The sequence below is a fragment of the Hibiscus syriacus genome, unplaced genomic scaffold (genome assembly GCF_006381635.1).
Source record: "Hibiscus syriacus cultivar Baekdansim isolate YM2019G1 unplaced genomic scaffold, ASM638163v2 tig00112637_pilon, whole genome shotgun sequence".
NCBI lineage: Eukaryota > Viridiplantae > Streptophyta > Magnoliopsida > Malvales > Malvaceae > Hibiscus > Hibiscus syriacus.
In genome coordinates this window covers 355,659-379,663 of record NW_024063374.1, presented here as the reverse complement: position 1 = coordinate 379,663, position 24,005 = coordinate 355,659, and the positions used below count along the sequence as shown (strand labels likewise).

The following is a 24,005-nucleotide window of genomic DNA, read 5'->3' as shown; positions in this document are numbered from 1 at the left end:
TATATATATTAGAGAAAAAAGCGTCAGTGACCGAAAATGTCTTATAATATACGATTTTAATCAACTTTTTTTTGATTTGCCAAAATGACCAACAAAATCGCAACGCGATATCAAAACCGCAACGCGATTTAGAAAAGCGCAACGTTGAAAAGAAGATCGCAACGCGATCTTCCAAGAATCGTAATGCGATTCATAAAATCGCAACGCGATCTTCCAAGAATCGCAACGCGATTCAGAAAATCGCAACGCGATTCCAAGAATCGCAACGCGATCTTCCAAGAATCGCAACGGGATTAAGAAAATCGCAACGCGTTTAAGAAAATCGCAACGCAATTCTTGGAATCGCAACGCGATTCCAAGAATCGCAATGCGATTCAGAAAATGAGTAAATTCTTTCAAAAGCTGTTGCATTTGTTTCTTTCTTAAGAATTTTCTCTAAAAAGATAGTATCCGCGCGGACGTGTCGAAGACACGTATTACCACGACCACGACCACAACCACGACCCGAGACGAGGCGGCGGCAGCGGCGGCGCGCGAGAGTCCCCCTTGTTCTCTTTCACTCAACAAGGAAATGGGAAATCCAAGCCTTAAATACACTTCCCAATAGTGTTTCCAATACTATGTGGGATTGAGCATTACTCAACACTTCAAAGAAAATATAGCAATTTTTGTAGCATGTTTCCCGCTTAATCCATATTTAAAAATATTAAAACATTTTATCATATTAAAACTATATGTATAAGTTTGAATTGAAATGTAGATATCTACAACTCTTTTAATTCTCTTGATAAAATGTTTTAATATTTTTAGATATGGATTAAGTGGGAAAATACTACAAAAATTGCTATATTTTCTTTGAAGTGTTGAGTAATGCTCAATCCCACATAGTATTGGAAACACTATTGGGAAGTGTATTTAAGGCTTGGATTTCTCATTTCCTTGTTGAGTGAAAGAGAACAAGGGGGACTCTCGCGCGCCGCCGCCGCCGTCTCGTCTCGGGTCGTGGTCGTGGTCGTGGTCGTGGTCGTGGTCGTGGTCGTGGTCGTGGTCGTGGTCGTGGTCGTGGTCGTGGTCGTGGTAATACGTGTCTTCGACACGTCCGCGCGGATACTATCTTTTTAGAGAAAATTCTTAAGAAAGAAACAAATGCAACAGCTTTTGAAAGAATTTACTCATTTTCTGAATCGCATTGCGATTTTCTTAATCGCGTTGCGATTCTTTGAATCGCGTTGCGATTTTCTTAATCGCGTTGCGATTTTCTTAATCGCATTGCGATTCTTGGAAGATCGCGTTGCGATTCTCTTAATCGCATTGCGATTCTTGGAATATCGCGTTGCGATTCTCTTAATCGCATTGCGATTCTTGGAATATCGCGTTGCGATTCTTGGAATATCGCGTTGCGATTTTCTTTTGACCCTTGCGATTTTCTTTTCAACGTTGCGATTTTCTAAATCGCGTTGCGATTTTGATATCGCATTGCGATTTTGTTGGTCATTTTCGCAAATCACAAAAAAGTTGGTTAAAATCGTATATTATAAGTCATTTTCGGTCACTGACGTTTTTTTCTCTATATATTATGATTTGACATTGATAAGATATCGATGAATTTTGTCAAATTAATTGGTTTAGTGGGATAAGACACTAGATCTAAAGTCAGTGGTTTAAATCATGGTGTTTGCGAATAGAGCTTTATAGCGTCGTTATAACGTCACTAATTATTTTATTATTTATTCAAAGCCACGTAAAATTTATTCACTATAATATTTATAATATCAAATCAGTTTTAATTGTTTGGGTTTGTGATAAATATTTATATATTGATTAAATATTAAACCAAAAATGATCTTATTTCTTTTTTTAATGGTGCTAAATTATAGACCCCTAATATTAACAAACAAAATCAAAGTATCCAATATGTCCTAAGTGACCTAAATGTATGGAGTGGCCCAACGCAAGAAAGTCTATATGCCAAAATGAGAAAACCCTATCAGTGATGTTCACCTATGTATCGCATGAAGCACTGACCGTATGATTGATGGCCGTTAGATCTAACTCCAAGATATAATGGCTCATATCGCATTTGAGTACCTAAACCTTAAACTTCAAACCCTTAAAAAATAAATATATAATCAAAAACCCTAAACCCTATCAAAGCTTATCAAAGCCTAGTAAACCCCAATAAACCCTTGTAAACCCTAGCAAATCTTAGTTAAACCCTAGCTAAACACTAGTAAACCCTTGTAAACCCTTGTAAACCCTAGTAAATCCTTGTAAACCTTAGCAAACCAAACCCTAATAAACCCTAGTACTCTAGTAAACCCCAATAAACCCTAAAAATCCTAATAAACCCTAATAAACACTAGTAAACCCTAATAAACCCTTGAAAACTCTAACAAACCCTAATAAACCCAAGCAGCCCCTATTAAACCCTAAGAAACCCTAGCAAACCTTAGAACACTCTATTAAACCCTAATTAAACCCTAGCAAACTCTAACAAACCCTAATAAACCCTTATAAACCCTAGTAAACCCTTATAGACCCTAGAAAATCCTAGTATACCCTAGTATACCCTAGCAAACCCTAAACTCTTATAAACCTTAAACCCTAGTAAACCCTAATAAATCCTTATAAATCTTAACAAACCCTAGGAAACCCTATGAAACCCTAGGAAACCTTAAAAAGCCATAACAAACCCTGATAAACCCTGATAAACCCCAACAAACCCTAGCAAACCCTAACAAATCCTTATAACCCCTAATAAACCCTAGCGAACACTAATAAACCCTTATAAACCCTTGTAAACCCTAGTAAACCCTTATAAATCCTAGTAAACCCTAGAAATCCCTTATAAACCCTTAGAAACCCTAGTAAACCCTAAGAAACCTTAGAAAACCCTAATAAATCCTAAAAACCCTAAAACCCTCTTAGAAACCCTAGTAAATCCTAGCAAACCCTAGTAAACCCTAGTAAATCATAATAAACCCTTATAAATCCTAACAAATCCTAGTAAACCCTCGTAAACCCGTAAACCCTAGTAAACCCGTAAACCCTAGTAAACCCGTAAACCATAGTAAATCATTATAAACCTCAAACCTAAACATTCTCCATCGTCCTCTAAAAGCTCATCAACGAGAAGATAAGTCTCTGACCTTTCTCCTCGGAAGCAATGGATTCAGTGTTTACGTGCTTAGCCTCAAATCTTTCAATTTTTTTCTTTCGTTGCTGGATAATCTGCCTTTTCCTTTCGTTTTGAATCAAATCTTTCCTTTTTTTTTCGTTTTTGATCAATGCCCATTTACCCTCAAGTTCTAAGGGGTGTTTCCTTTTAAAAATTTGAGGAAATTGTTCGAGGATCTTGTTAGGTACTAAACAAAAACTCCCATTTTCTTTATTTATCGAAATTCATGTTAATCATGATTTTTTGTATTGCATTTGAGTTGATGGATGAATGGTTTTGTTTATGAATTTGGGATTTAATTTATTCTATATTGATTTTTTGTATTCGGGTCTGAATATTATTTTACCGTTTGAATGAGGTTAACTTTCGCCGTCTCTGTTCTTGTTCAATATAATTTGTTCATGAGAATTGTGTGCTCTTGGGAAATAAAATTTTAAGGGTTAATATCGAGCAAAAACAAGCAGAGTTAATCGATTACTTTGTGAAGAAAGTGTCAGTTCAAGTGGGCTCAGTTCTTAGCTCTGTAATCCTCGAAGCGATGTCGCATCCTTCCCTCTTCGCCTTCTCTGAGATCTTTGTCGTGCCCATGGTTTCCGAGGTTTGAATCTATTCCATTCTCAAATTATTTTTTCCTCTTTCTCCCCTTCAATCTGAGAAAATAAAATCTGAGAAAATAAGCAGCATCCAGAAAATGGAGGAGTTGGGTGTGGACAGGACTATCAAGTCTTATAATGCTTTCTTTATGGTTATACTGTGACGCGGTCGATATATGATGGTCAAAAGGTATTTCAATAAGATGTTGAGTGAAGGGATAGAGCCTACTCGTCATACCTATAATATCATGTTTTGGGGATTCTTTTTATCGCTGAGACTCGACACTGCTAATCGGTTTTATGAAGATATGAAGACTAGAGGCATTGCACCTGATACTGTGACGTATAATACATTGATTAATGGATATACTCGGTTCAATAGAATGGAGGAAGCTGAGAAGTTGTTTGTAGAGATGAAGGCGAAGAACTTAGCCCCTACAGTAATCAGCTACACTACCATGATAAAGGGGTATGTTGTAGTGGAGAAAGTTGATGATGGGTTAAGATTGTTTGAAGAGATAAAGTCATTTGGTACACAGCCTAATGCACCAACGTATTCAACTTTATTGCCAGGGCTGTGTGATGTGGGCAAGACAAATGAGGCTAAGACTATTTTGAAGGATATGGTGGAGAGGTATATTGCACCCAAGGATAATTCAATTTTCATCAAGCTGTTAAATAGTCAATGCAAATCTGGTGATATGAAGGCAGCTTCTGATGTGCTCAAGGCAATGATTCGATTGAGTATTCCATCAGAGGTTGGTCATTAGGGTGTCTTGATTGAGAACTTTTGCAAGGCGAATGAGTTTAATCAGGCAATCAAGTTGCTGGATAAGCTTGTTAAGAAGGAAATTTACTTATCATTGCAGTTCTGGGTTTCGTGGATCAATTTTAGAAGTTGTTATGCCTGGCATCAACATTATACGGATGTTTCTTGTAATTCTGGAATATGGAAAGATGAAGCCACTGTGAAGTCATTGAGCATATATGGGGACTACAGGTGAGGATGAAGATGAAATCATAGTTTATTTGTTTATATGTTACAAGTATCAGTGATATTTCTTGAGAGTAGCTTTCTCTGTTGGTATTTGCTTCATCGGAGATCATTTTGGCAAACTAAATCCATCGAACTTTTTTTGTGTGTGTGAAGTTGACAATTTCTTGATGTTTCATCAACCAAATGGAGTTGTATATCATCTAGGCATCAAATGAGCCATGGTCTTTTGGGATAACAGATCTTAAAGAGGGAAAATAGTTTGTTATCTTTTACCCCTTTATGGATCGTTTCTTGTTTGCTGCCTTTCTTATGACTTCTTTAAATTGTCGCTAACTCAACTTCAAGTATGGTAAAAGAAATAGAAGCAAAATTTTTGAGTCGTAATGTTGGATATTGAGTTGCAGTGAACGTAATTTAAATTACTTTTTCTTTTCTTCAACAATATTTTTAAGTATCTTTGTTGTAATTTGGATTTGAGGGATTTTTATTATTTATTGGTAAAGTTTTCTGCTTCTCTTGGGTTTTGATAATAATGATAGTGGCAACAGAGATTCACAAAATCATTATTTTTCTGCTGTTTGATTCAACTAATCCAAACATATCGCCTTGTCACTACTTGTACAATCACCATTTCATAAGAAACTATCGTCATTTTATGTTACGTTATGATGCATTTTTTTTCATCTCATCATCTTAATGAAAAAATAAAGTTAACAACTTCATTTTCTCAGGAGCATAAAAACTATAGTTTTCTGGGTTTTTGGAACCCTGGGTTTGAGTAGGATGAGAAAATCATAGGCCTCATCAAGGATTATAGGCGTGTTTTTCACCTTTGCAAGTAAACATGTATATCTAGTTTTTTTTTTTTTTTTTTTTGCAGGACTTGTTATACTGCTTTGCATATTGTTTATTCTACATTACAGCATGCATTGATCACAGAGTTAAATCTGAGAATCCTGCAAGGACTTGCACCTTGGAGCACATTGAAGGAGACGTTTGTGTAGGTAGCAGCTGACAGTAATTCTTTCATGACTTATAATCCCATAGTTATCAAGTTCATGCCTTTAATTGTTTTCTTCTGGGTTACTTAAATTTGTTGCTGATTATGGGAAGCAGTCATAGAGCAACAGATTTGTATGCTATATTTATGCGCCGTTGACTATTATTGTTAATCATAGTTTTGCTAAGAGCTGCTTGTACTCTTTGTTAAATCTATAATATTTCTTTCAGTGGGGCACAGCTTATTGTGTTCGGGGCAGTCCTGAAAAGGAAACGACAGCAATGGAGGTATCTTGCTTCAAATTTCACAGGCTGTATTGCCGTTTGTATTTTGTGTTACAGAAGGAAAACTCCACGAGGGTATTCTTTGTCTCAACTAATTTGCTTAATCCTCGAAACCGACTTGTCTTTTATTTCCAATTTGCAGTACTTGGAGAGAAGGGAGTGTGAATATGATCAGAAGACCCTCGTGGACTTCTTCAAGGTATAGGATTTAGTTTTCTATATCTCTAATACACAGAAATGGTTTCCTTTGCTGTCTTTTCAAGTTTATCATTATTTTCCGTACTTGTGCTTATATGTGATTGCTTTCGATCAGGAAGCAGATCCTCTGCAGCCTGCTCTAAGTGGAATTATTGTGTAAACCTGCTTTTTAAGTTCCCCTTCTGCCATTTCCCCCGATTTGTAATAGGTTGAAAGAGAAAAGCAATCTTTAATGTATAATTTCCTTAAAAAATATGTACTTTATGCAGGTTCACATCTACTGCTGACAGAGTTTCAAACAAATATTACCCGGGGCCTGCTCCATTGAAGGAAATGGCCTGGTAGTTTTCTGATCCTTCCACTGTTACAATTTCAACCTTTTGATGGAAGTTTTGCGCGTGAGCTTTATTGTAACATATGCTTGGCGCCTTTTTTTAAACAAATATATATATATATATATATATATATATATATATGTCAGGCAAATTGCAACCGCCCTTGGACCCTGTGGAAACAATAGGGATTATCTTTTCCTGCTGGAGAAGGCCATGTTTCATATAGGTGAGTCTTGCTGTGGTTTATATTTTCTCACTTCAAACCAACAGTGAATACATCATTAACTGCATATGCACATACTGCACATTTATAAAAACATGTTGAATGAGTAAATGATGAAATATGGCTTGGGATTTGTTTTTGTGCGTGTGTGTGGAAACAGGTCACGAGGATGACATGGTTAGAGTTGGCAAATGAAGTCAGGAACGTGCTTGTAATAATGGGTAAAGGAGTTACCACGGAGGAGGAAGTAGGCTCTCCTCTCAAGCCTCTTAAATCCCATAACCCAGACTCGGATCCCATCAATTCAATTGCGTCTGCTTCCTGAAGCTGTTGCAATGTATCTGTAGCTGTGTCTTTGTAATCCAATTATCAATCACTCACGCTTATTACTCCAGCAGAGAGGGTTTGAGTTATTTATTTTTGGTAAGCTATCCGCAATTTATTTTAGAGTAGAAGTGGCCTTGCTTTGATAACCCTTTTGTCATAGGATTATTCTTTTATTGTTGCTGTGCTTTTCACTTTTCCGAACCGAGGAATGAGAATGCAATTGCATGCTTGTGTTCTCTCTTCTCTGAACTGAAATTTGGACTCTAGAGGTACTAACATAATGTTTAAATATGTTGCCAATTGTAGCGATAAATGATGCAGAGAAAACCATGTGATTGATATTCTTGGCGTTGCATTGTCACGATGCTGCATTTCTTGTGGAACAAAGATTTTTATTACTAATATGTATGATGAGTTGTGCCATATGGTTTAGGAATGGAATCCTTGCCATTTGCCATTGATATAATGATTGATGTTAATGTTCAAAGGAAATCCAACTACAAAATATCCCACATTCAACAATAATAATTACTAGTACTCACGCTACTTCGTTTTTGTTAACTAAATTATAGTATACACTACTCGATTGCCTCAATGATTGCAGTCTTTTTTAAAGAAGAAATATGCTTACGTATGCATAGTATACACTACTCGATTGCATCAATGATTGCAATCTGTTTGAAATTTATCCACATGGTTGCTAATTTTACGTGGATTAATAACCTCACGGAGGGCGATGCGACTGAGCTTTCTGCAACCAAGCATGGTTACAAGCCTTTCCACAAACTACTGATTCGTCTCAACCATCGTATCATGATTTACCGTACAACTTTCAACTCTCTTTTCACGTGGATATAGTATCGATTCAAACCATTTTGATTTTACATTCTGAAAACTTGCTTATATAATATGATTAATAACTGATTAACAAACTCGAAACTGATTGGAAATTATACGTCAGCTAGCTAGATATTGACGTGGAAATTTTACTTTGTTTGATTTCATAAAATTACCTGATGGAAATTATTAATAATTACTATTTGAAAATATACCATTTCTTAAATTACCATATTGAATTGTTATACAGCCCATTGTATGCAAGAGCGATTACAAAGAGGGAAACGAATACACATCATGCAATGGATAAATGAAAATATTACAACACTTTACGTTAAATAGTAATTAGGCGATTGTTGCTTATCTTTATTTTGAAAATAAGGAAGATACATCTAAACCAAATAACTTGAATTATTTAAAAATAAATAAATGGGGCCATTGGAAGGGCTGACATGCAAGCACATTAGGATTGGGGAGAGATGCGCCGTCGAATTCTTAAAAATCCAAACTTGCCAGCACCAGGGGATGAGCCCTCAAAAATGAAGGGCAAGTATCCTGTTGCCTTTTTGTACCTTTGCTGAATCTAAATCATACCATAATCAGATTTTGTTAGATACCTTCCTTTAGACTTATGATCATTAATAATTAATATAACCATACATGCACGTCACTGTATAGGTCCTCACTATAACTCACCTCAAGAATATGCTGGCTGCTTCGGAGTGAATTCCTTCCAACTACGCAAACTGTTCCACCTGAACCGCCACCAGTAATTTTAGCTCCATATAAAGTTTTTTCTTCAACCCTAGAAACTTTACTATGCTGCATCTCCTGCACCAACTCTACCAGTCTATTTGTCCCGTCAGAGCCGAGTCCGCATGCACTATAGCTATAGTGGCACTACAAAAATGTTTTTCAATTACATTTCTTTCTATTGAAAGATCACTATTCCATTGTTTCATTTAGTTTATAATTCTACCAGTAGTCTTGATATCAGTTATTCATACGAGTTGAACCACTAGTCTCTCAATAACTGAAATGAATGCAATTGCTATCGACACATTTTGCATCCATAACCCTTGATAGTATTACAAAAAACAAATAAAATTTTGCATCTCTTTGTGAAGTTAAATATTCCATTGCCAGTGCGGTACACGGTGGAGCGTTTAGACTCCACAAGCTGGGTTGACTGGGTGACATACCCCTTGGAGCGTACTTAAAAAATTAAGTATAAAAATTAAATGAGACACGTGGCACCTTTTAACTACGTGGAGTTAAAAAAATCCACAAACAGTATCAAATATGAACCCCTTAAACATATAAAAAAATTTAGCACATTTCCCTTTCATTAAAATGATAATTCAACTAACCATCAATTACATAGAAAACCCTATTAAAAACCTTGCATATACCTGATAAAGCAGCTCTCCAAGTGCCGTAAGTTGCTCATCTGAAGTCACAGATGTCAGCAGTGCCTTAAAGGCCTACACATAAATTTACATAAATAATTAGCAAGAAAGTTCCCAACAAAAATCAGCAAATAATTACTAAGGGAAATATACATGTCCGCATGTCTCTGGTAATCTGGACGTCCAAGAATAAGAAGTTAACTACCCATCAGAACAGAAGTATGTACAATAAAGGGTGCAAATTGTTAACCATTGGTAAACCAGAACTAGATCAACGGATCAGCCACCTTAATGTACTCCAGGATTGATTTTCAATAAGAGGGGAATATGTATGTAGAGTGGTCGAGGAAATAAAAAAGTTTGCAAAGGAAAACTTAAACAGGGGATTGAAGATGCAAATAAATACAGTTACATCAACTAGAGTGAGTATAAGACTGATACATCAGAAATATTAATAGTGAAGAATTTCAATTTCACAGTTAGAAGAACATAAATACAATAAAGAGTGATTAGAAAATTTTATCTAGCAGAGAAACAGTACAGTTTTCTATTGAATAATAATGGATCAAGTCAAAATTCAAATTGCAGGCAAATTTTTTGTACTCCAATAAGGTGCCAGATCAAAATAACAAACCTTGACCCTAAAATTTTCATATACAGGATGCTTAGCAGCAGCTGTCACTCCATATGTTCGTTTCTTATCAATTACTGTAACTGTATCACCATGATCAGAATATTTGTCCAAAAACATCTCACCAAGCATTGATTGAGGAAGTTGATTGGCATAAAGAGCTTCGTATCTGTAGAACAAGACAATGAAAAAGAAGAATTTTACCAGAAAAAGAAACACATCTTCATATGCCATGACAACAGTTACAGTGATAAAAAATGGTTCTCAACACTTGAATTGTTTAGGCCAAGAAAAATCTAGAAAAGAGAGAGATTAAACCTGATAAAGGACCATTACCTGTGAGGTGACAAGTTGCATAAATAATCTAATGAAGCTTCAGCTTCAAGTAATTCCAGTCCATCATTGTCCAGTTCATCAGGAGATACCCCATTAGCAGTTGTATTGATTGAGACAATCTAGTTGATGCTATAGCTTTTATAATCTCTCGACCCATAAAGGCTCCTATTCGAACAGATCCATAGTCCGCACCTCCAACACTGCACATTTGAAAAATACAAAAAATAAGGAATAGGAATTTCTATAGGAAAAGGTTAGCCCAAATAACTGGAGGTACGAATAACCATCAATTGAGTAAGCAATGTCTCAAACATCATGAATAACTATAAGGCATTCAATTTAAGCATGTTTTGGAGTGTAATATATGAAGGGTAACAGATTTCAAACTATCTTTTCCTAATATAGTCAATTTTTCTTATTTTACAATTCAAAATTGATAAATGCAAACTATGTTCAAATTAGAATAACTATGCAAGAAAACAAGCATGCAACTTAAACAATGTTAATTGCTACTACAGGCCAACCAAAATAACGACGACAATGACGATTAACCCAGTACCTGTGCCTTATTCCTGAATCAATTCCCCAAAATCGGATATGACTTGGAATTGTTACAAGACCAATTACCTCAGCAGGCTGCATAAGAAAACCATTAATTTTGATAGTTAATTAAGAAGCAAAACAACTTCTGCATATATTTATTCTGCAGGGGTAATGCTGCTAACCTGACAAACCATTGCAAGTAGTTTATTGGCCTCACCGCACGCTGAAGTCATTTGGTCCATAACACCACATGGGGCTCCTACAATGTGATTCTCCACCTAATAAAAAGAATAAGCAAATTGACGTATATGCTTGAAACATTTCTGTTGAATGTAATATGAAAACATTCAAGTTAAACCTTTTGGCAGAGGAGGGCAAGCTCTCTTGGACTGATACTCAATCCTGAAAATCATGCATAAGATGGTCTAAATAAGTTCCCACTCCAAAACAAAGATGAATTTTATCCGTCTGTAAAGGGTTCAACCCTTGGAAAAGTTCCTTTTATATGATCTAAACATAACAAAGATGACCTTAAAAAAACATAACAGAGATGATCGTGCTTTGAGAAAAAGCTTAGAAGGAAAAAGCTTAGAAGTTCAACAGGAAGGCATCAAAAGCTTCACGAATTCAACTGAAAGCACGATCATCTTCTGGTGCATGAAAACAAAATAAAAATTGATCCAATTGAACACTAAACATTATGATGCATTTCTACACCAAAATCTACTATTTAGCAGCCTTCATTATCAAAGATAATGCTTCTTAAATCATGTCTTCCAGCAGATGGTGGCACTCATAAAGACTTAATCATTTATCTCTACGTAGATTTAGTCCTCATCTAAAATACAAAGTACACAACAAAACACTGTTTTTCAGCTATAAAAGAAAAGAGTTTTGTCATGTACAGAAAAAAGAAGAAATGTAATAAACATCAAAGCAGCTGCACATGGAAAAAGAAAATTTTAGAAATACCATGAGCGGCTGCCATAGCTGACATGCTAGCAACTTCCACAGAGGCAGAAGAAGATACACCTTTGCCTTCTGGGACTGCAGAAGAAACCTGTATACAGGTGAACAGAAATTATATCACTAGAAGCAGCAATATGTGAATAGTTACTGCAAGAAATAGTAGAATCGCAATTAAAGGGTTCAACCAGCCAATGTTGATACTTCCAGTTCATCGAAGGGAAAAGCAAATAAATTACAATTATGACAAAGGGATATGATAAAATTTTCATGTATCAGGATTCATTGAAAGAGACTAACCTAGTCACTATCATTGCTGAGATAGGCAGGACATACCTCATTTCCCCATCAAACAAAGTGATCATTGATTCCGGTACAAACCACATAACAGGTAATCCCACTACATTCTTTAGCTACAAGTCCCATAACTAACCTTTTGTGTCCTCTTGTGTAATATGCAATTGTTCTTTGAATAAAAAAAAATTCAGAATCGAAAAACCCTGTTTACCAGAACCGGAAAACTCTGTTTCTACAGACACTTGTGTCCGACATTGGATACAGGGATACGATCACCTCCAAGGATTCTTCAAATATATGGAAAAATTACAAAAATAACCATATCCATGTCCAACAACTAAATTCTTGAGAACGCTCGAGCGTTGCTGTTACAGATAAAAGTTCTTTCTATCCTGTGGTCAAGCTATCTAACATTTGTCTATTTATTTTATTAGTGGCTCCTCATAACAGGCCTTTATACCGTTTAGATATTAAGAAATGCCCTTCTCCCATAAATGGAGCAATCGTCTAAGTTTTTGCATGGATTGATACAAAACCCCATGCTTGGTTTGAAACTCTCAGCAAGCTAGTTCAAGAATTTGGACTGAAAAAGGGAATGTGACAACTCAATTTTTTATACACTCAGTAACTTGAATGGGAAAATATGTTGATATATTATTATTACAAGGAATGATGATGTAGGGTTCCATTCTCTCAAATCTTTCTTGCATACTAGATTCCAAATGAAAGACAAGTCATTAAAAAAATGAGTGAGTCTAGAAGCCAAAGAGTCGGAAAGCTCCCTGTTGGAGCTATCTGGTCTGCGTTCGTTGATAATCTTAGCAGAAACGTTCATAGGAGAACCTTATGGGAACTTTTCAATCATCATGGAACTTTTCAATCCTTTCGATTAACAAAGAAGGGAGAATTGCTGACTTTAGGATAAGGAGCTCGTCTGGGTGGTGTTGGGATATTCAGTTGAGGAGGAACTTAGCAGATTAGGAGATGGAGAAGTTGCTTCAATTGTATACGTTGTTAGGCAATTTTCAATCCTCTGAGTTCAATGATGATAGTTTTGTTTGGTTTGGACATGGTGATGATTGCTTCTCGGTGAAATCGTGTATGAGGCTTATATTTGATAGGTCTGATGTTAACTTCTTATGGTCAAATTATGTGTGGCTTGGGGTTGCACCTCCTCGAGTGGAGTCCTTCGTGTTGCAGGTGGTTCGCAAAAAAGTGGCAGTCAAAGTCGAGTTAGTTAAGCGTGGTGTAATTGGGATCGAAGATCAGTTGTGCCCTTTGTGCGGAGTTTTTACAGAATCTGTTACTCATCTTTGTGTATCCTGGGGTCTTTGGACGAATTTCACGAGAATGTGGAACATCTCATCGCTGTCCCCGAGAGCCCGGTTGATTTACTCTCGGCATGGTTTGGTTTGGTTTGGTTTCGAATTCAGCTTTATGGACCTTTATTCCTGGAGCAATATTGTGGTCGGTTTGGAAGCAAAGAATTTAATTTGTTTTCAATAAAGGGGTTCTTGATCGAGTACAACTTTTCTTCTTGGTGAGATACAGAGTGGCAACATGGTTTTCTTCAAAGTTTCAAAATCATTTGGTCCTTTTTGATATTTTAGTGGGCGATCTCAAGTTAGCAGATTCCTACCAATGTTCAAATAGGGTTAATTCTGTCTGTGAAGGTCGGTGTCCTCCTCCTCCAGGTTTTTTTAAGGTAAACGTGGATGGTGCTATGGATAGCTTTTGGAAGAAGGGTGGCATAGGTGGTTTGCTTCGGGACGAGAAGGGTGTCATGCTGGAATCATTTTCCGAGAAAGTTGGATTGAGTCCTCCAATTTTAGCAGAATTGTTGGCTATTAAGAGGGGTTTGAAGCTATTTTTGGAATCAAAATGGGCATCAAGGGGAAGGCTAATCTTAGAATCTGATTGTTTAGTTGCTTTAGATTGGATTAAAGATCCAGTTTCTTGTACTCCTTTGTTTAAAGCAGTGGTGAATGACATTGCTAATATTGTGTTAAGTAGGGGTGTGGTCATTAGGCATGTTAAGAGAGGTGCCAATCACAAGGCAGATGAATTTTCCAAATTGGGAATTGGTTAGGTTTGAAGAGGGGTTTAAAGTAGGGATTGGTTAGGAGTCATGTACTGGGCTTTTGTTGTTCGGTGGTATGAGATGTTCGGATGTAATTGGTCTAATGTACTTTTGTTGTATCTTGTTTTTCAGTAATAAAATTTATGACACTCTTTTCCTTCTTCCAATGTTCGTTGAGCTACCTTCGTAGATTGGCGATTATGAAGGGGGTTTTAACGAGGCCATCTTTTCTATCAAAAAAAAAATTGAAGTACTTCTTGGGGGTAGAAGTAACAAGGAGCATAAAGCTATTTTTCATCTTAGCAGAAAATTGCCAACAAAATCTTACTGTACTCTAAAGATTACAAATGTGCATCTTACAAAAGATGATGGTTATCCCTTTGATGGTCCTGAGATATATAAGAGGATAGTTGAGAAATTAAACCATCTCAACATGACCCGTCAAGATATTGCATTTGCAGGGAGTATTTATTAGCCAATTCATGCTTGCACCTACAGTTAGACATAAGGCAACTCTAGAGCAGATATTATGTTACCTGAAAGGAGACCTTGTGCTTGGCTTCCTATACAGTTAGCGGAAATTAATGTCATGGAGGAGCAAGAAGAAAAGTGCCTTCTCTCAATCAAGTGCATAATTGGAGTACAAAGCTAAATCATAGTTCACATGAGAAACCACGTGGATACATTTGTTAACTGAAATGGAGTCGGAGAAATCATCACAAAAGAACCAAATACATCAAGGTTGATTTATTCATATTGCATTCGTGAAAAGATTCTAGACAACTTAATTTCCACTAGCTACGTAAAAACGGATAACAATTTGTTGATTTGTTCACAAAGACAATGGAAATCGAGTTGACAATCTATGCAACAAACAGGACATGATTAACATCTATGCTCCAACTTAAGGGTGTATTACAAACTATATGATTAGCATAGCTATAAATAAGTATAGCTGTTAGTATAATTGTAGCATAATCTTAGGCCAATTGTTAGGAAAACGTTGATTTACTTACCTTTCTCAAGAACTTGTATAAGTAATATAAATAGCCTAGTTTCCTATATGGATAGATACATTTTTTTTCTCTCATCTTCTCCGTAGTTCAAAATAAACCGCTATGTTATAAGGTTAAAAATAATAAATAAGCAGCCCCATCAATAGTCAATCCAAAATCAGACCTAATATTATGCTCAGTTCCCTCCACATAATATAACCAAAAAGTCCACCCCTATGTATTTCCTTTTTATTGAACTCAAAGTACAGCTTTTTGCATTTCAAGTAAATGAAATTAAATGCTATAACTAACAAGCCTTGTCAAACATAAATAGGAAATGGTGAAACAAACATGAAAAAGGTGGAAGCGTAGCATAAGAAACAGAGGATAGATACAATTCACCAACAGCATAAAAAATGAAGAATATACACTCTTACCAGCATGCTAATACTATCTTCAAAGCGCACACCTAATTCTTTCATCAAAACCAAATTGTCCCAGCAACATATGCCGCCCAGCTGATATATGAAAAGCATAAGTAGCATATAGAGTAACAAAGGTGGAAAAATATGGCAAGGAAAATGACCCACTTCTGAGACGGATCTTGGGCAAAGTATTTCCTTGCTTTTTCATATGAAATTGGTTTCCCTCCTTCCATAAAGTCTGATAAATCCATGTCAAAAGTTGGCCCACGGTTACTCAACTCTGAACCATATGATACCTGTCACAACAGTTGGAGCTTAGAATGTATTTCAGAAAATGTAACAAATAGGTCACTTCTATCTAAATACATTAACATTCCTTAACTTTTTCAAGAAGATATTTTTTGGATTACGATTTAAGAATAACGCGAAGAATTACAGCACTTAAGTTTGCTATATCTTTTGAACAGAATTTTTTTATGTGATAAAGGTTAGTTAGAAACAAATTAATGATATATACAATTTGCAAAACAGGCATTGGTCCTTGTCCTTTAGCATTCTGTCGTGCAAGCGCATGTTTCCAGAGCCTGTGTTTACTTGGATGATTCCGTTGCACGGCAACATGGCAGGCTTCCCTTATAGGCATCTGTCAAAGTAGATATGATTGGTTAAGGGGAGAAAGGCTAGAGTTAATTCCATTGACATAAAATAATAAATGATGCTGAAAGTACTAAAAAAATTTAACACATTATGAATTTTAAAGAGAAGGAAAAAAGGGGAAAGAAACCAACTAAAATTCTACACTGTACAGATAAGAGAGCAACAGTAAAAAAAAAACCTAACCTGCAATACTAGACTGCCTGAGTAGTCAGCAATTCCTCCCATAACATCCAACCTTCCAGGTGCCCTAGTCACAAAGATGTCCTCCTGTACAAAGTAACCTAAGTAATCAACTTAAAACAGAAGTGTTGCCTGAAGCAGGATCCAATTTTAAATATCAGGATAGTAAATAGTTTTTGAGCCTACAATGTATGTATCTGCAGATCTTTCCACACTGAATGGTTAAAACGAGCAGCAGCAACTTACATCCATTCAGTGCCAACGTAATGCATTGCAATAGGATTGTTTTTTCTCAATTGCTTGATAAATTTATTCCAAAGTTCAAAAAATGCGACCATATGACAATAAAACTGTCTAAGATTAAATTTTCATATGCTCCTAGCTCAAATTTTTTTAGAAGTCCTATTTCCCACATTTATTTCTAATTAGTTTTAGGTTGGATGCTTAATATAGTATCAGAGAATAGGATTGAGGTACATCACCCCATGTGAGGTTTTACACATGTAGAACCTACTAAGTTGAGCTGCTCGTAAGAATGTTGAATGCTGTTATTCCACATCTACAAGTCTTGGGTTTCTTATGGTCTTATGTTTAAATTGTGTCAATTTACATATCAATTGGTTTTAAGGTTGGATCCCTAACACTGATAATAAATTCTTTTAAAATGCAAAAAAGAACAAACTTAGTTGGAATGAGCATACCTCCAAATTGAAAAGCCCAGCAGCAGCTTTACGTTCACGCATCTGACGCTTTTCATTATTCTTTTCCGAATCAGAAACATTGTTAAGTTCTACCAAACTATTTAGGAAACTCGTTGTATCAGAAAGACCTTGAAGATCTCCATGAAGAATTTCAAAGTCATCAGTGCAACTAGAGAAGAAATAGAAGTGTCAGAAAATGAAAAAATTGACTCCGTCGTTATCATCATTGATTAAGATAAACAAAACTCACAAGTCAGATTTTTCATTGCTCTCTTTTGTCTGAGAAGTTGGCGATCCAGTACTTAGACCAAGTTCATTTTCAGCATTTGTGTACCATTCAGGAATACTGACATCTCTGCCAGGGACCCTTTGCAGTTGATACCCAAGAATTATAGCATCACGTAACCTTCTAGCACCACTCAACTATATAAGGAAATAAATGAATCAGATAGCAACTGAGAGAACTAAAAGTTGATAAAATAAATTTTAGATTATCGTTGTATCATGTAGGTGACTAGTCTAAGCAGCAACTTTTAAAACTTGTAATAACTTATCCATTGGTTCATCTATCTAATGGCATTCAGTATTAACATCACTCAGCTATTCCATAGTAAGCAATTTTTTCCATTAAACGCAACCTTACGCCAGAAGGACAGCCTACTGTCAAGATTATATGATTTCTGCTTACTTTGTTAGCATTATATGCAGAAGGGGCCACTTAAATCACCACAAAAGAATATCCCTTTTAACATGAATGTGTGATCAATAAATATATCTCTCCTTTAAAACAGTATGACGAAGAAAATCAATTCAACTGCAGATAACAAATTTGAGTATTTGACTTCCTCCAACTACAAACATAAGAAAATCTTGCAGACGGTGCATCAATCCAATATGCTCCTCCTGTTAAAATTAATTCATTCTGTAATATAACCACAGAAACCATTGTAATAGACAGTTATAAAAGAGCAGAACTTAGCTCCTTCCATGGTTGATTGAACTAATACATCTCCAAGACATATAAGTGTGAAGTTTCTATTTGGGCAACAACATCAATATTCAGAGTTCAAGTAACACCATTAAAAGTCAGTTCTGATGTACCTTATCTGAAGCGTAATTCTTGCCAATAGCAGTCTCCTGCAAGATGTGAGCTGCCACCTAGATTTTTTAACATGATATCAGCATGTCACCAATAAAAACTAGAGTGCATGTAGAGACTCTAAAACATACAATTGGCAAGAAATGACTTCACGTACTTATATAGAATGGACTCTCTTCATAGGGCGCTAAAATAGAAATACATCCAGCCCACCTTCTAAAAAAATTAAAACATTGAATACTGAACAGACTTCCTATTTCCAAAAAATCAATATATCTGTAACCATGCTAAATACTTGAGAAGTCATAACTTATTTTTTTTTATTCTACCACGTCACAATATTCATAAGCTTCAATTTGCTCCCATTCAAAAGAGAAAAAAAGAAATAGAGAGAGAATTCTACCTCAATGATGTCAAGGACACAACACGGGCTCTAGTCACTAGAACCCTTATATTGCATGGGGCACAAGGAGTAAAGCAAGGTTGCAGTATCCATGTGTGTATTTTTGTACAAGTGCCAGTGTATGTATGTATATAATTAGTTTAAGATATACAATTATGATAAATCTCTAACGATTTGTTCAGTTTATCTACAAAACATGCAAAACTTTTCTCTAGCTTTGTTGGTAAATCTACAAAAAAGGCATGCCTAGATGTGTACCAGGCATATGCCTAATCAAATGTGCACATTCAAGTGAGTCTAACTTTGGTTCAAATTTCATATCACCAACTGGTCATGTCTGAGTGAGTAGTATCCATCAATAATTTTGATAACTAGAAAGCATAAATATATGCACTGATCTTGTTGTTTATAATCGCATAACATAAAAAATTCAGATGCATGTGGAAATCCATACTCTTAGAAAATAAATAACAGTAAACTTCAACCGAAGATTCTTTTCTTTGTTCAAATTTCATCACCATTTGATCATGTCTATGTAAGTAAAACTAGAAAGCACAATTATATGCACAGGTGTTATTTATATTAGTATAATTAAATGCATATGCAAAATGTTTAACAAATTAATATAGACCAAAAAATAGTAAAAAAAATACCTCTCCACCATTAATGCCTCCCTCATAGCATGGTTTCAAACTGATTGCACGTTCAAGATAGGGTTTCCAATGTCCAATGAGTAAATCCCTTCTAATCATCTCAACGCCACTTTGATAAAACTGTATAGAAGATAATGACTCTTAACCCAATGGTTTATTATTTGTTTTATATGTTGATAAATTAGTAACTGAAAGAGGAGATTACTGAAGCAAATAAAATTGATGAGAAGAAGGGCACCTCAAGCATATTTCTTAGAAAGGGTTCTTCATTGAAATAATCTCTTCGAACAAAGACGAAAGGTAATTTATATGCCAGGGCTTCACTAACGGTACCGTATCCAATTTTTCCTGAAACGGTGGGAGATCCTATTGAAGATTACTTTGCTCACTCATCTAAAGCAGTTTTGCACCTTGAAAATTTTGAAACTAACCGAGCATACAGTCAGATGCCGCTATAAGGTCAGGTGTATATGCATCTTTCGGAAGCTTCACAAAATTAGGTGGAAGCTCTTGGGTATCAGAAGCACCACAAACCTGGATAATAAAACAATATTCAAGAATGCCACATAATGCCAGACAGTAAGATTATTCTAGAAAAACCCATAAGGACAACTGCATGTGCTATAAAAGATACCAGACACAGCCAACCAGAAGGTAAATAATCTTCCTTCAACTTCCACCCTGCAGGCTGTATTTAAGCAACCATGTGAATAAGTGGGCTCAAAAAGGATAGATATCTTAAAAGCCTTAGTAGAACTGTGGAATTATCTAACTGATTGACATAAGTAGTGCAAGTCCAACTACAATTTAGATATTTTAACTGGTAAATATTTTGTCAAATATAAATAATACCAAACGAATATGAAAATTCAGTACAATAGTTTCCTGCAGACACACCACAAAGTCATTCACGATGGCATACGATACATTAAAAAATTTCAATTTTTCCTATAGTTTTAACATGATAAACACAATCTCCATTAATTGATGGTTTGGTTAATGATAAACTCTAAAGGTAGTAAACTCGTGTAAGTTAAGTGGTAACGCTTTAAGATAAAGATTAGGATTATCTTTAAATATTAGTGTTTTACTCTATCAGTAATTCTAGCCTACTTTGTAGATATGGATAAAGCTAACATAGTCTAATTTAGCTAGGACTCTTGTACACAACTCTTGTATAAAGCCTTGATAATTGTACCTATTCGAATTAGAACATGGTGAATAAAACTTACCTTTTTTCACCAATAACCTATTTTCTACAACTCAGCCAGCACATAACAAGCTACATGCATTCAGCAGTTAAACTATTTGCACAATTGATCAGCATCTGAACAGCCACCAACTACTTCAACAATATGTTTTGCGGAAAAAAATCATTCAAAAAGAAGACACCATGTATATGGGCATCCAATACAGGAAATCATCAGCAAAGTCCGAACTGAATGATCCAAGAGATGAGAAAAATCCTTATGATCAGGGTAACCTTTGAGTAGAAAAGGTAAATTACCTGTCCACCAAAGTTGAGAATAACCAGCTTCACATCCTCACCAATTCCAAGTTCCTTTCTCACCTAGAGTCAAGAAGAAATGGAGAGAGAAATATATTGAAAAGATAGATCAACATGTAAATTAAGTATTGTAAAACATATAGTTACTTCCTTTTCTAACCTCATTGCGAGATTTATGCAATCTCCTTACAACTAGAGGTACATCAATAACATCACGGAAAGCAGGCACTGTGAAAACAAATGACATTCAGATACAATAATTAGACTTCAAAAAGTCTAAAATTAATAATGTAAACATAGGAGTGATGCCTGTATACATACTTGGACAGTATCCTGGGAGACGGATGAGAAACTCACAATGTGAATAATCCTCTGCTATCTGCATAAGAGGTTAAAGATATTAACAAAATGTAATTGAAATACCTAACAGAGAAATTTTACACGGATGTTCTTTATTGCTCGATTTCGAACAGTCTCTTGGTTTGCTGCTAGTTTTGACGCTGTGCGGATCCCTTTCGACTCTGCTAGTTTGACGCTGATCCCTTTCGACTCCCTAGTGGGTGACTTAACTCTTACTGATTCGATTGGTAGACAGAAAAAAAGTGGATCCAAACCTACTTGTTGGGTTCCTCCTCCAGACGGGTTCATAAAGATTAATGTTGTTGGGCGATGGTGAGTGGTTGGAATAAAGGTGGTATAGGTGGACTCATAAGGGACAGCAGAGGTGTGTTGATTCACTGGTTCTCTAATAAGGTTGGGGGGGACCTCCGATTATGGCATAATTATTGGCAATAAAGAGGGGGTTGTACATGTTGTTTGATTCAGGTGTTGGTCTTAATAAGAGGATTATTTTAGAATCGGATTCAAGTAATGCTTTGAAGTGGATCAAGAATCCGGAACTAAGCTCCCCTATGTTTCTATCCTTGGTGAAGGAGATTGTTTCTATAATGGAAGGGAAGGATATTATGTTAAGGCAAATCTTGAGAGCTGCTAACTGGGAAGCGAACAGACTAGCTAAGGATGGTATAGGATGATCGTTAGGCTATGTTTTGGTGTGTTAGGGTGCTAGACTCCCTTACATTTCTGCAGGGATTTTGTTTTCTGTCTTATGTAATTAGTGTTAAAGTTTCTGCAGGAAGAAGTGTTTAAGTCTTATGTAATTAGGATTAAGGCTTCTAAAGTTTGATGTAAGGGATGGCAGTGTATTATTCTCCTGATTAATAATAGTAGTAGGCACTCTTATCCCTCTTCGTTTGTCCTTCATGTTACTATTGTAATATGGAGGGCAACTAGAGGGTTTTTAACGAGGCCTGATATTCTATCAAAAAAAACCACTAAAAACTAATAGCGAGTCTCAAGGATTTTAAAGGTGTTCTTAAACTAAAAGCTATCAGCTGTATGCAAAAATAGGATGAGAGCAACATTTGGCATGCTTAAGGATGCGATTTAGATTCCTAGACTGATAACCTTCGTCGGATATTAATCACTTAATGGACATATATTTATGCAAAATTAAAGCCAAAATGTCCAGTGGAAAAAGGCCTAATTAGCAGCAGAGTACCTCCTCGTGACAGAAAGAGGATGAAAGCAGAAAGCCTTGATCATAGAATATATGAATCAAACAAATGGAAGACACATGTCACCTGCCAAACTATTGAACGATGATTACATCCAGCAGCCATCACATACTCGGCATAAATGAAGTCCCAACTGCCATCAAAGATGGATATAGATCACATAATGTTTCAAATAAATTTCTGCTTCTGACAATTTCACGGAGTTCATAAATTTTGGCTAGAGAACAGATTAAATTATTTGAAAGGTGTGATTCCTCTTTCAAGAGAAGGTCGTCATAATATATTACCTGAAGTTGGTTACACAGACGGAGCGAATTCCAGCTTCAGCAGCGGCTCGGCATGCAACTGGAACAACATCTGAAACCTGTTCTCATTCACAGCGACCTTTGTTTGAATTTGGAAGACATATTAAATATTAAACTATTATGATACACAAAGTCTTTTCTTTTATTTCAATTCAAATGGATTTATGAAAGGTTCAAAGTCCGAATTTGATTCAAACACTTGAAGGAACACCAGAATACAAACCACTAAGTCAGCTTTGATGGAATTCAGCCACTTTACTTCTGTTGCCAAAATAGAATCCCGAGGTTGGACTGCTGTTTCGGAATACTAAATTATAAAAATGAAAAAGAAGAAAATTAAAATATCCAGGTTAAAAAGTATAAACAAGAGGGAAGATGGGGAGGCAATAATAGCATGCAAATATAAATATGTAGATAACTATACGGTAAGAACTTTTCAGAGTATGACAATGTTGGATTTGATACCTTCCGCAGAGAGGCAAGACGATCCACGGTCAATGCATCTGCCTGAACTGCTCCACAGTCTAAAACTAGCTGATAATGGCATAGAAAGAAATATGGTTTAGTATAATAGATTCAACCATAATTTTCCAGCACATATGAAGGCAATTGTTGAAGGAGTTCTTTAATCCTTAACATATTAAGTATATAATTGGAAAAGGAGAAAACCTTTCTAAGGAAGAGGCGAGAGGACTGAATTTCAGAAGTGAAAACAAAGTCAGGTGCACCGGTGACGACGTGAACATCGTGGCCCGCCGCAATCAGATTTCGAACAACCTATAACAACGAATTAGCAGTGATGATCATCAGAGTAGATCCATATTTCGACGAATAAGAAAAAATTAAGGATAAATTGGGAAACCTCAACAACACGAGTGGCGTGGCCAAAGCCATGGCCGGTGACATAATATGCAAAGATGAGGTGCTTGATGGAGGCACACTCTCCTTTCTCTTCAATTCTCATAGCTATTACTTTCTTTCTTTGTGGGTTTTCTCTCTTTGATAAATTTCTCAAGGGAGGTTTGTTTCAATTTAATACGAGGAGGGAGAGAGGGGCAAAATCATGGGTAGAGCCGTATACAAACTCGATAAAGATTAAAGATAAAGATGATGACACATTTTTGCCAATGGGAACAAGGTTGTCGCTCCGAGTCGTCATATCCTGTCAATATCATCTGTTAAATATAACAATCCTATTGTCGTATTCATTGTGCGAAAAAATTAATTTTTTAGTTAATAAAATGTATTCAAAATAATTTTATTTAAAAT

General features: G+C 35.9%; 1 protein-coding gene and 1 long non-coding RNA gene across 2 annotated transcripts; one reads left to right on the top strand and one right to left on the bottom strand.

Annotated features, from left to right (window-relative positions):
* Window positions 1-8,272: 8,272 nt before the first annotated feature.
* Window positions 8,273-23,757, bottom strand: LOC120182358 (L-arabinokinase-like). Its single transcript, XM_039187348.1, is given in 31 exon segments — window positions 8,273-8,555; window positions 8,669-8,872; window positions 9,385-9,456; window positions 10,016-10,181; window positions 10,349-10,454; window positions 10,457-10,548; window positions 10,908-10,984; window positions 11,074-11,169; window positions 11,250-11,293; window positions 11,864-11,951; window positions 15,667-15,722; window positions 15,725-15,747; window positions 15,820-15,950; window positions 16,172-16,297; window positions 16,495-16,578; window positions 17,193-17,361; window positions 17,443-17,615; window positions 18,294-18,350; window positions 19,348-19,467; window positions 19,586-19,695; window positions 19,779-19,881; window positions 19,982-20,035; window positions 20,855-20,917; window positions 21,015-21,082; window positions 21,176-21,233; window positions 22,498-22,564; window positions 22,719-22,795; window positions 22,960-23,043; window positions 23,202-23,270; window positions 23,406-23,513; window positions 23,599-23,757. Coding segments are annotated over 31 exon segments (2,967 nt in total). The 5' UTR covers window positions 23,701-23,757; the 3' UTR covers window positions 8,273-8,435.
* On the top strand, window positions 20,232-20,782 carry LOC120182360. The gene is made up of 2 exons (XR_005521818.1): window positions 20,232-20,375; window positions 20,615-20,782. It is a non-coding gene; the product is annotated as an uncharacterized LOC120182360 (long non-coding RNA).
* Window positions 23,758-24,005: the final 248 nt, after the last annotated feature.